General features: G+C 46.8%; 1 protein-coding gene across 2 annotated transcripts; it reads right to left on the bottom strand.

Moving 5' to 3' along the window:
- Nucleotides 1–736: 736 nt before the first annotated feature.
- LOC133158105 (TBC1 domain family member 12-like) lies at nucleotides 737–12,841 on the bottom strand. Of its 2 annotated transcripts, none has more exons than XM_061285000.1 (13): nucleotides 11,520–12,841; nucleotides 6,450–6,576; nucleotides 6,053–6,147; nucleotides 4,729–4,811; nucleotides 4,518–4,635; nucleotides 4,248–4,354; nucleotides 3,998–4,084; nucleotides 3,839–3,933; nucleotides 3,698–3,769; nucleotides 3,131–3,259; nucleotides 2,959–3,068; nucleotides 2,629–2,887; nucleotides 737–2,012 (listed from the first exon to the last, which is right to left on the bottom strand). In XM_061285000.1, the coding sequence occupies exons 1-13, from the start codon at nucleotides 12,392–12,394 to the stop codon at nucleotides 1,941–1,943; spliced, it is 2,229 nt and encodes a 742-aa protein (XP_061140984.1). In that variant the 5' UTR covers nucleotides 12,395–12,841; the 3' UTR covers nucleotides 737–1,940. The 2 variants fall into 2 exon arrangements, with proteins under 2 accessions (XP_061140984.1, XP_061140985.1); XM_061285001.1 differs by having other exon boundaries at nucleotides 11,547–12,841.
- Between the last annotated feature and the right edge of the window lie 317 nt (nucleotides 12,842–13,158).

The raw sequence follows: 13,158 nt of genomic DNA, 5'->3' as shown, positions 1-13,158 counted from the left end.
ACATTAAATACAATAAAGCCCAACATAAGGCCAAGCAGTGAATAGAGAAATCTCAATAAAATAAAGCCAAACTATAAAGCTAGTAGTAAATAAAAATGACGATGTATAGATTTTTTTCATAAAAAAAAAAAAGACATTGGCCTTTTTGTTAAAAAAAAAAAAAAAAGACTATGTATATTAAGTATAGTATGGCTTGTTTTCTATATCTAAAACAATTACCATGTATGGTCAGGCTTTGTTTTACTAATAAGAATGACCATAAGGCCAGTTTTAATAAGCTAACACCTAACATTGACCCTCGATGACTTCTAACAAAATGACCATGTAAAATAAGGCTTTTTATAGTAAAAAGTTTCTATAGTAACTCATAATGAAAAGGCCATTTTGTCACGGATCGGAATGGAGCAGGGCGACCAAATGCAGCTTGGACCAGGGTTTATTGAGGGAAAAGGGAGTTGGAAGAGAGGCTAAGGGGAACAAACTAGCATAACCGGCAAACTGACATAACTGACCGACCGACTGACTGGCTAACAGAAACAGACTTGACAACGACAGGAACCAAATAGACATAAATGATCCAACAGGGAGTGACACGCGGACAGGTAACGAGAGGCAGGTGAATGTGATTAGTACATGGACTGTGAGTCGACACAGGAATGGAGGGGCAAGTACACAGACGGACAGAAAACATGACAACCTCCATATAATAAGACAACCGGGGACGAGTCGTGACACATTTTTGTGATTCTTCTGTGCTTTATTTACATAACCTTTAAAGCGTTAGAAAAAAACTGTACATTACAAGTTTACAATAAAAGAGATGCTCAAAAGCATTGTCCCGATGTTTGGGGGGAAAAAAAACAAGTTTGAATCGAACGGAATTGTGTGACTTCAATCCATGGTGTTTCACCAAAAACATCCAAATGCTCAAATCACAATGCATGATTGACAAATGACTGTCAACTTCTCGTCATTCAGATCTTTCCTTGCTGGAACGCTGCTCCCCCCGATCGGGAGTGTGACAACAAGCACTCGGGACTGGTTGGGCGGTTGCCAGTGGGTCCTAGCAGTGTCTTTGTTGCCATTCATCACGCTCGTTAGTGGACAGAACGTCAGACCCGCGAGGAGGACCACGAAGGCTACCTGCTTCACTTACACTTTGGACTTTCCACACTGACTTTGGCAAGTTTTGCTTGACGCAGCAAAATCATTATCATTACGAGTGTTCATTACTCGTGATTGTTGATGATTTGGTGTTGTTTGTGAGGGGAACAAAACAGTTTACATGTTTTTCATCCCGCAGCTGCAAACCAACTTGCGTGGGCCATGAATTGATTGAGTCGGTTACCGCTTTGTTTTGCAATAGAGACTCTGTGATAATGTTGCTTGTTTTCCAACATAAACATGGATGACTAAAAATGTCTGCTTTTGATGAGACACAAAAGCGAATCCGAATCTGATTTCAGAGTATAATCTCGAAGTTGAAATATATTTGGACGTTTTGAAGTTGGACATATTTGCTAATATAGTGAATGGATGAATTGTTCCATTGTAAAAAGTTGAAATGGTCTTGGATTTATTGGAGATGTGACCAACACAACTTTTACGGCCAATGCCTGCGCAGCCGTCCTCAAGGAGTGCTAGCGACTTAGCAAGTTACACGCAAGATGGATACGTCTGTCAATTACGAGTTGCATGTCGTGCGTGTGCATGACATTAAAAAAAGAACATGTTTAATTTGTCACTCAGCTTTCATTGTGTGGGTTGTGCATGTCACTCAACAATGTCCATTTGTTCTCCTTCGACAGGGGCCAAAAAATCTTTCACGCCCTCAAACATCAACAAAAAACACAAGATGCCAAAATGTATTGGGGAGGGCGGAGGCGGCGTCCCGCTGGATGGGAGGGATGACAACGACACTACTATAGGTTTGGCCAGCATTAGCTTCTGAGAGCAGGGCTTCCGATGTTGTCCGTCTCTTTGTTTTTGTCTTTCGGCAGTGATGAGAAGACCTGAGAGCACAAGGACAAAATGACTGAGAGGCTCCCTCCATACTCAAAAGGCTTGCTTTTCATTGAAATAAACCAAGCGCCCCGAATCCACCCATCTGTTACGTGGGCCGCTTCATTCCTCACTCGGCCAAAAAGCGCCTGACGTCAGGCGCCATCTTGTGGTCCGGCTTGTGTAACGCACCCTATCTGACAATGCATAATACGTCCCAAATAATCAATAATTTAATAACTTAATTCATAATTCTGCCATTGAAATTGCTGTGGATAGTGTGTAACGCACCCTATGTGACAACGTATAATACAGCCCGAATAATCAATAAATTAATAATAATAATTTTGCCATGGAAATTGCTGTGGATAGGTGACCCTGCTGTCGGCTTCCTTATTTTTGCCAATTACAACAAATGAGCGGGGACCGGCCGTGTTTTTGCTATCATCCCATTCAGGGAAACCCAGAACCAAGCGTGATATTGGATAGTATTCTCACGAGTGAGCCAGGAAGACGTCAATGCCCGCAGAAAGCATTTAACAGATAATCCAGCTCAAAGTGGTCTTTTTTTGTGCCATTGTACTGCTCCATCCCAGTCACGTTTGTTTGTTGTCTTTTTGCACCAACCTGAGCCCAGCGGCGATTCCTGCTGATCATGTGCGTAGCGGCCATGGCGGCGAAGAGCGCGTGTGCCTGGAGGTCTTCGGGCAGCCGGCTGAGGAATTGCGCCATGCGGATGAAGTCCATCTGCAGCAGTACGTCCTGGAAGAGGCGTAGGATGCCCAGGCCCGTCCGGAAAAGGCTCTCCTCGCCGTCGCGGCAGAAGACGTCCCACACACGGCATGCCACGTCTAGAGGCAGGGATTTGCTGTACAGCGTGAAGATCCTGCCACCGCCACCCACGCAGATGCTGGGGTTAGAGCCCCGCTCTCGCCACCGGGCTGTCGGCCGACTCACCAGTCGATCAAGTAAAGGTCGGGCGTCAGCTTGTTACTCCTGAAGTGGCTGAAGAGGTGCGGGAGGTTCTCCTCGAAGAACACCTCGAACACGGCGAAGTACTTCAGCATCTGAAACGTCCCACGCCACGTCACACATGCATGCGTGCGTGAGAGCAAGTGAGCGAGCGTACCAGGTCGTGGTCGACGCGGAAGAAGGCCATCTGGCATGGTTTGTTGAGCAGGTTGGCAAAGGTGACAAATGCGTCAGCCTCCTCCAGGTTGAGGATGAGGACGGCAGCGATGAAGGACATCCCCTGAACCTGCGCAAAGACGCACGCACACTCGTGCTGTTTGAAGCCAAGGTGCGGGTGGGTTGGGGACTCCTATGACCTTAAGCTACGCGCTTGAATTGGACACTGAAAAGCGACGGGTTTGCAGGAGTACGTGCCAAACTGCTTTGTGCTACTTGAGTGCCGTAAGATCCCTTGCGCAATGACATGACTTGGGATGGATTGACGGTGCCTCGCTCACGACCATTGCAATCCTGCGCACGTGCTAAAAATGTTAAGGAGAGCCCGAACAGGTGATCCAAATTCCAAAATGATGAAGTGAGACGTGACCTGATATGGAATGGCGCCAACACTGACGTTGGGATGGCAGCCCAAAAATGTGCAACATTGAGGTCAACACATATTGAGGGACTTTTGTCAAACATTTGCAAACTAAATCAAGAGTGAGCGTGCGTGCGTCAGACCTACATATCCGATGTCAGGTCGGTAGCATGTGTACGCTCCCAACACGCTGTGGAGGACATCGTGGAAGGGACCGCCCTGGGCGCACGGAACGAGGAGGAAGTGAAAGGCAGCTCTTGCTGTCAGGCGACGGTGGTGCAGCCAAACCTTCTGGAAGATGAAGAGCGACGGGAATGTTCTGGAGATATCCAGCTTGATGAGTTCCAGGCTGGATTCTCTGTCTGCCAGTGATGTGCCGCCGTCTGTCAAGGAAAGCGCAGAGTTCAAAGGCGGGCATGCTGCGGTGGGGGCGAGTGGGGAGCCCACCGCTCTCGCTGTCGTTGTTGACCGAGCTGGTCTCGCTGTAGCTCCTCCATTTTTCTTTGGCGCGACACAGGAAGATGTCATACAGCTCTGTGGGAACACAACACACAAAGATGTAAAAGTGGCCCTCGCACTCGATGAGCCTCGGAAAAAAACGTCTGAGGAGCCGGTTTGGCTCCAGCATCAACTACACCGTCGTATGGAAGGCGTCAAAAATGACTGCAGTTAGATTGGGGGGAGGCGGCCCACCTACCCCCCGTGATGTTGAGCTCGTTTCCGATGGCAAGGCTCCACACGCGTCCTCGTACGCCGGGAGGGAGGCCTTGCCACCATAAGTCCCTCACGCGACGTGTGGCCTTCCTACACGCATGCGCGCCCGCGCACACACACACACGTGACACATACACACACACACGCACACACGCCCACACCCACACATGCCTCAATGGTGAGTGCATGGCCTCACAGCAGGTAGTCACAAAATATGTCACAGTGAACTATTATAACACAGGGAGGCACGCACACAGCGTTCCAGTGCGGCAGGATGTGCGTGTTCCAGGCCACCATGGCGTTGGAGATGCTGTCCTCGTGTCGATGTCTTTCCTTCATCTGACGCCTCTTCTTCTGTGCGTCCTTCAACTCTGCCGCACGCAAAATAAACACAATCAGCATTTTCTTAGCAGAAAATGGATAAATGATTTTTTTCTTCTTCTCTTTTAAAGAGAGCGCCTTACCTCTCCTCTTGGCCCCGGCCACCATCTCCTCATACTCGAGCTTGTGTCTTTGAGTTTCTTCCTCAGATTTGGCGGGAAGGTTCCTTAAGAGCCAATCAGACAGAGGCACACGAATGGGCTCATTCACTCACTCCCACAACCCTACACAGGCAGAGTGCGGAAGGCCACAATGAAGGGAGAACGCCCAACCGTACCCCCGGCGGTGCTATGAGTTGCGGCCACTTGAGTGGCACTCACGTTTGCTGGCATTACGACTACTTGCTAGCCACCATGTCGCTACCACTTGTACTATGACAACTACTTGTACTTGACTACTTCATACACTATTACTGCTCAGGGTATCGCTGTAGGTACTGCTCTTTCTACATGTCCCACGACACCTACTGGAACTTGTGCCGATAGCAGCTACTAATCCTGGTTGTGTACCTGCAACTACGGTAATCCCTCGCTACTTCGCGCTTCACCTATCGCGGCCTCGCTCTATCGCAGATTTTTTTCGAACATTAATGGCCAATGAGAACATGTGTTCTCGCAGCTGATTGGCTTAGCAGTTCTAACTACAATTCAGCTCAGCCAACCGCACTGTCTGTGTCAACATATCAGACTTGTGCTTCATCACAGAAGTTATTTTTAATTTGAGACTTTAGTGAAAATATTTATAAAAGTGTTTAGTTAGTAAATAAAAATGTCTCTGAAAGTCAGCTTGTCTTTAAAATGTTCACAAAAGCGCTTACTAAATAGTTAGTAAACAAGAATGTTTCTTGACTTTAAAATGCTGCAAAAGTGTTTAAAAATGCAAAATAAAGTATTTAATAAACAATAAAGTGTTTAAAACTACAATTAAGGTAAAAGGTCTTGTGTGGATATGTTGTAACAATATATTTACTCTATTATTTTCTCTATTTTCTTATTTAAATAAGGAGTATTTCTAAAAGTCAATTTGACTTTAAAATGTTTACAGTAGTTTTTAGAAATACAAAAAAACGTTTAAAAGTACATAAAAGTGTTTAAAAATGAAATAAAAGTTCATAAAATCCTTGTGTGGATATTGTAATAGTAATGTATGTTCTCTACTTCGTGGATTTTCACCTATCGCGGGTGAGCATGGAACCAATTAACCGCGATAAACGAGGGATTACTGTACATCTAGTAACTAGCAGGGCTACGACTTGCTACTTGACTTGTTAGATTTGACGCAACAATTTTGAGCCAAAGGGGCAAAAGAAAGCCTGGCTGGCGCTATGTGTACTATTTGGACAACTCGCTGGTTCTTATGGAGCCAGATGCTGAGGCTTCAACTATCACTTGCACCAGAGGTACTGACAGCGGGCGGTCCTCCAGAATGAGCGCTGTGGTGGAGAGGGGCTCAAAGTCCAAGTTCTTCCTCCTGCCTGCCGCTGGGGGGCGCCGAAAGGACACCTGCGCACAATCGAATACAGACAGTGTCAATCCACCAGTCAGCATTAGGGGCCACAGTCAGTTTCGGAAGGATTTGGATTTAAATGACATGGACTGGCGACCAATCCATTTTATGTCAACATGTGCCTTGCCATTGACCGCTGACCAGTCCGCGGTGTCCAAACGAGGCCCGCCTCTGCCCACGTCTTTCCCCGGTTGTCAGACAGGCTCCCCCGAACCCGCACGAGGACATACTCATATCAATCCTGTGATCCTATGCGCCAGACCACGTGCCCACCAGGCAACGCAACAATCACACCAACCTGCTCCGTGGAGGACGAGGACACAGTTCCTCCTTCTCCTGCATCTCTGGGCTTGCCAAACAGTCGCCACCCTGGCGCATCGTGGGACGGTGTAGCCGACTCTCTGGCTCTCATAGGGAACAGGCTCCTGTAGACGGGGACGGTGCAAGTTTACAGTGGAAAGAGGAAGCGCGGGCAAAGGCGGGCGGGAAGTGTGACATGGCGTGAGGTGTTGCGCCATGCAATGTTCCCTCTAATTTTTCAAATGTCTGTGCAAACACACAAGCTCCCTGTGCACACTGTGGACCAGTGCAACACCCCAATTGATTGATTAATAAATAAATAAAATAAATAAATGAAATATTGTCAATGAGAACATGCTCAGGGGTCAGATTTTGTTTTGTGACAACTTGTTCCTTTCTGTCGGTCTTTTGCGCTCTCTCTCGCAATAATGTACCGATCCCCTGTCCCATTTTGAGTCTTTGTACAATTCCAACAGCTTTCAAATGACATTTCTGCTGAATGTGACGCTTGAGGTAGCAAAACTTCCATTCAGTCCATACTTTTCCCTCCGTAAACTCGCCTGCCACTTTGGCTTCACTGCATGTTTTGCATAGTAGACCTTTCTCACTCGAAAAAGAGAAAGTCACACCGAGTTCCACCCTTTGTTCTTTTATTCGCACACATTCCGACAGCCATTCTATCTTAAAAGAACCGCAGCATCTCTTATTTACTTTGGCTTGGTAAGTGGATGTGTCGCCATGATAAGGGGTTAGCTCACTTAGCATTTGCATCTCTTAACTCCGCCGCAGTGTTGTTAGCTGGCTAACCTGCACAGCACGAATGGGCAGGACACATTTTCAGGCACTGTCAATGCTATGATTGGCTATGTAGCGTAAGTGAACCATATCATTGTCTGGACACCTGTCAATCACTGATTTACACTACAAAAAGGCACAGAAAGAAAATCATTCATCCACTTAATTAGATGACGTCTAACATTAGATATTAATCAGTTTATGCTGAATTTTATTTTGTGTGCAGCATAGCGTTTCTTGTGCGCCGCAGCTCAGCTTAGAGCAGGGGTCCCCAAACTTTTTCCTGTGAGGGCCACATAACCTTTCCCTTCTCTGATGGGGAGCCAGTGTCAGTTTGTAACAGAAAAAGTGTAACGATTGTAGGGGAGCTTAAAAAAATTATTGTCTTATATGTTATTTAATAACCCTTTCCAGGTTCTTTACAGAAAAAAAGTCAGGAAACAAATAATAACACTATTAATGAAATAAATAATAACCCTCTCTGAGTTCTTCACAGAAAAAACTGGAAATAAATAATAACTAAATAACTCTCTCTGGGTTCTTCATAGAAAAAAAACCATGGAACATTAACTTTCTGTTGTGTCATGCACAATCTTAACAGGTAAAAGTTCAGCTCAGTTGTCAGCAGAACTTCTCTGACACATATGAGCAGTCTCTTAAAGTTCTTGTGTTCCTTCCTTATAATCCTTTTGTAGGTTCCAGTAGGCTTGTAGACACCGCTGTCTTTTTTGTTAAAGTTTGATAGTGCGTCATAGTCTGGAGTAAAATTTGTTGGGGCAATTCTTAGGCGAGATCCGAGGTGTTGGTCCGTTTACCTCGATCTGTGACGGGTAGATGTTGACGTTCATGTGGCTGAACGTCACGTCGCGTACGTCGAGCCAAATTGGCCACTCTCTTTTAAACGCTCGGCACTGTGTCCACCTTGCTTTTCCTTGGGCGACTCATTTTAATGAAAGGACTCCAGGGGAAGGTTTGTGGGTGGCTTTAGCGCAAAACTGCATCTGAAAGCTCAGCGCGCGAATTACAAGAATGCTGTCGTCACAGCCCACGCTCTAAATTCGGGACTGATACAAGTAGAGCGCGAGTGCGCCACGTCCGTACACGCACTTGTGAGTGTGCACCGAGCTTTCTGACACGGCTTCCGGTAGTAAATGCGCAGGCGAGCGATTCCCCATCTACTGGGGAAACGCAGTCATTGCAGGCAAAATGACCACAAAAAAAAGTTTAATAATACAATTTGTTCAGTGTTGGCGGGCCGGATTAAACGGTCCCGTGGGCCGTATCCGGCCCGCGGGCCGTAGTTTGGGGACCCCTGGCTTAGAGCATAGGTATCAAACTCAAGGCCCGGGGGCCAGATGGGGCCCGTCACATCATATTATGTGGTCCGCGAAGGCAAATTTTGCATAGACTTTATTACTAAAATTATAAATTGTCTTCACTTTTTCAAAACAGAAATATTGCTAGCAATTTTTATTACCATTCATCTTTTTAAACAATTTGAACAGTTTTGACTCGTCTCGGATTTCAAAACTAGTTACCGTTTTTTTCCGTGTATAGTGCGCCCCCATGTATAGTACGCACCCCTAAAAATGGCATGCTGATGCTGGAAAAAAGCTTGTACCCATGTATAATACGCACCCAATTTTTATGAATTTTTAAAAAAAAAATTTTTTTTTTTTTTTTTTTAAGTCCCAATGATCGTCACACACGCAGGGAGGCAATGGGTCCCATTTTTATAGTCTTTGGTATGGTCTTAACTAGGCTGGATGTAATTTTTTTTGTTGGCGTTGATTTCTCCGACTGCCCATAAACGCACCACCGCGCTCCGTGCGCATGGAGCGTGTTTGAAGTGAACAGCAGAGAAGAAAGGAACAAGGCAAAGTGTTGTGAAATAAAATATTACCTGTAATACGGATTTAGGTAGAGAACTGAACTCTCGCTCTTTATATAGCTGACGTGTCTTGCGCATCCGTTCTGTGCATTTTATTTCACAACACTGCCTTTCTTCTCTGCTGTTCACTTCAAACACGCTCCATGCGACCGCAATGCTCTCGTATCAGACGCTTGCTCGATCACCTGCTCGTTTGCTGTCCCGTGCGCGCACGAAGCGCGGTGGTGCGTTTACGGGCAGTCGGAGAAATCAACGCCAACAAAAAAAATGACATCCAGCCAGTTAAGACCATACCAAAGACTATAAAAATGGGACCCATTGCCTCCCTGCGTGTGTGACGATCATTGGGACTTAAAAAAAAAAAAAAAAATTTAAAAAAAAAAATTTTTTTTTTTTTTTTTTTGTACCCATGTATAATGCGCACCCCAGATTTTAGGACAATAAATTAGTTAAATTTTGCGCACTATACACGGAAAAAAACGGTATTCATCAGTTTGCCGTGTAGTAGTGATGGGTACGGCAACACCGATGCGTCGGCGCATGTGTCGAGCTCATAGAGCGAAGCCCCGTGTCGTTCCACGTATTGCTTTAAAAAAAGGCACGTGACTGAACGAGCAGCAGTATAGTCTGTCAAGGAAGCGTGCCAAAGCTCTGTTAAAGGAAGCGCATTGTCAACGAGATGGATCTGCTAAAACAATATCTAATCTTTTGTGGTTCATCCTCGAAGTTATCAAGAATTATGGAGCAGCCCCAAGTCAGATACTGGGACAATCAAAAGACACACTACCCTGGTCTCCAGCCTTATCTGTGCCGTGTGAGTGGGTGTTTTCAACGGCGGGAGAAATTGTGTCTAAAAAGCGCAACAGGCTCAATTTCAAAACATTGGAAAAACGTACTGTTTTAAATAAAAATCTGTAAAAAACAAATGCCAGTGCACAAGCATCCTCTTTCACAACACATTCACTTAGATTTTCATGTTATGATACATGTTCACATTATTGATATTGAAAATATTTTTTCAATTTAAATGAATGTGTGAAAGAATACAATATAAAATATAATTACTTAAATTAATTAATGTATATATTAGGTCATCAAATCAGTGTCCGTCGAGTCTGTCAACTAGGTTTTTTAAGGTCCAGAGGGTGTCAGCATTCAGCGACACAATATTGACACAGTGTCAATACAGTTTGGCAATGTGTCGAAACGATACACGACACCTCATGGACCCATCACTACAGTGTAGCCTATACTGTAAATAATATAAGGCGTTTACAGTCATAATGGCCCTCCGCAGGAAACTATGACTACAATGCAGCCCGCGACAAAAACGAGTTTGACACCCCTGGCTTAGAGGGAACACTGGCGCCATGTATCCGTGGTAACGTGCACGCATTGCGGGAAGTGCGGTTCTTCCGAATCACTATGTGTAGTCATTACGCTCGCTTGAGGCCCGCATTTTACAATGACTCCAATAATCATCTGGAAATTGTATCCGTTAAATTCAGCGACGGATCGGATCAAAATGTTTACTTTCTATCCATTATTCAAACTGCTTCACCCTCTATACAAAAATAGGACATTATTTCACATTGATGGTGCAGACAATGCTACAACCGATTCTGGATCAGTTGCCCATTTGGTCCATAACAGCCATCAGAAAACCCGGAATGCCTTCTCATAAAAGCAAGTGCTGGACAATTTCAGACTTACTTTGAAAGTATGTACAGTACGCAAAGATCATCAGTCTGCTTTCATGGGGACAACAGAAATTCCACCATTTCAAAAGAATCAAGGTCTTTATATGACTAATTAATAAGCCAAACAGTAGTTGATTCATTACGTGTCGCAACTCGCACCTTCACTCACATTTAAGTGATTTGAGGCAGATGGCATACTTGTCTCTGTCAGACAAAAGATTGTCTTCATAGTTGAAACTGGGTTGTTTATTAACAGAACAGCAAATAATCAATGAATTGATGACTAAGCAATAACCTTATAATGTAAAATTATCCAAATCCTTGTCATTATAGCCCCGGTGAAAGCTGACTTCCTCTATATGTAACATTTGCAATGTTGGCTTTAGAAATCACCAATTGACATTTTTGATGTTACAAAGCAAGACGAAATCCAAATCCATTGAAGTAGGTACACTTGGTGCACTGTCAATTGGAGATCGTGTCATGTTTTTTTTGTTTTTGTTTGAATGTAAGAAAATAGGAAAAAAAAGTTGCAGCTACTCGATGACATAATCGCTAGTCGCAACCCTAAACTGACTTTTTAGCGGTATGTCCTCTCTCGTAATTAAAAAGACATAAAGGAAGTTCCTCACACATTTGCCAAATCCCTCGCACTACGTTCATTGATGTTCAAGCGTTGTACCTGGTGAAGAAGTGAACAATTCCGAACCTCTTGGGAGCGAGACCGGTCTCGTCGCAGTTGCCCTGCACTCTGAGGTCCGATTCGGGTGCACTCTGGCGGCGGCCTGCCTCGAAAGCGCCCCGAAATTCGCCGCCCTGCTCCCCGAAGCATAAGTCCCCCTGGTCGGCGGTCGACGGCGACAGCGGCGTGGCGTCGCAGCTGAGCGACGTGCTAAGGTTCGCCTCGGTTCTCAACGTCTGAGGCCTGACGACCCAGTCAGGCTCGACACTGTCCACCTCTTCCTCGGAGGGCGAGGTGTCGTCCTCGCTCGGTTCGGAAGAGGCCGACGGCTCTGTTGAGGGCGGTCCAGCGGATCTACGGGCCGGCCCGGGAGCGTCCGCGAGGACGGGCGGGTCGCTGCGGTTGTCTCGGGCTTCGGTGGAGGCATGACAGCCTCCATTGACGACCGCCGTCGGCCTTTCTGAGACGCCGTCGTCAGCACACCCGTTGAGCATGATGCCTGGCTGCGGTTCCGAGCGAGGACACGTCTCCGCTACTTTTCCCGAGCACGACGGCCCGACGGAAGCCGTCGACCCGGATGACACTTGAGCCCCGCAGGCAGCTGGACGGGAAGCAGGGTGGCCGGTTCCTCTTACTCGCCCAGCCGTCGCCACCTCAACTTCACCCCACGACTCGGCACTTCCGTTAAGGCCGCGGCGGTCCCGGAGGCAGCGCTCCGCTAAGTCCAACATCCTGACAGCGTCGTCACCTTTTCTGCACGTCACGGAACATTTGAGCGCCAACGCCGCGACTGGTCGTCTGACGACGCCGCCATCCTCCTCGTTGTCGTTCACGTCGACGACCACAGAGCCCGCGGGCTCCCTCGGCGCCGCCATGCATGAGTCTCAGGCCCACCGACCGGCTCGCGCCTCGAACCGCCCGGTCGGCCCGGCAGCACAGCGAGAAGCGGTTAGCATCTTAGTCGCATTTTAGCCGCACGCGCCAGGGAAGGGGCGGTGGGGGGCTTACTGACGCTATCCTGGCACGACGCACTCATTCAAGGTAACACAGCATTCTCCGGCGGAGCGAGTTAGTGTCGGTCTGCGGACAAAAGGGCAACAAATGTCCTCAACGTCGCCTGCTGTCGTTTTCCCCTCATCTGTCGCCGACTGCGGTGGTATGCCAGCAACCGTCCGACGCCATCTTGAAAAATACCCTAACAATGATGACGTCACTGGCAACTTACTCGCTGTTTTTATTATGCAGTAGCGATACCAAATGTTCATAACGGAAATACACCAGCAATCCTTCAACTCAAAACGGCCAACAATGACGTCACTGGCAACTCGCCCCTTGCCCAACAATGACGTCACGTGCGACTCACCCCTTGCTCCTTCTTCATGCCGTAGTGACACTTAGTGGCCATATCCAGAACTACACCAGCAATCCATCCATTCATTTTCTGTACCGCTTAGTCCCCACGGGTCGCGGGCGTGCTGGAGCCTATCCCAGCCGTCATCGGGCAGAAGGCGGGGGACACCCTGCCAGCCAATCGCAGGCCACACAGAGACAAACAACCATACGCACTCGCACTCACACCTAGGGACAATTTTGAGTGGCCAATGCCTACCAAGCATGTTTTTGGGTTGTGGGAGGAAAC

The sequence above is a fragment of the Syngnathus typhle genome, linkage group LG8 (assembly GCF_033458585.1).
Source record: "Syngnathus typhle isolate RoL2023-S1 ecotype Sweden linkage group LG8, RoL_Styp_1.0, whole genome shotgun sequence".
Taxonomy (NCBI): Eukaryota; Metazoa; Chordata; class Actinopteri; order Syngnathiformes; family Syngnathidae; genus Syngnathus; species Syngnathus typhle.
This window is presented reverse-complemented; position numbering and strand designations above follow the sequence as displayed.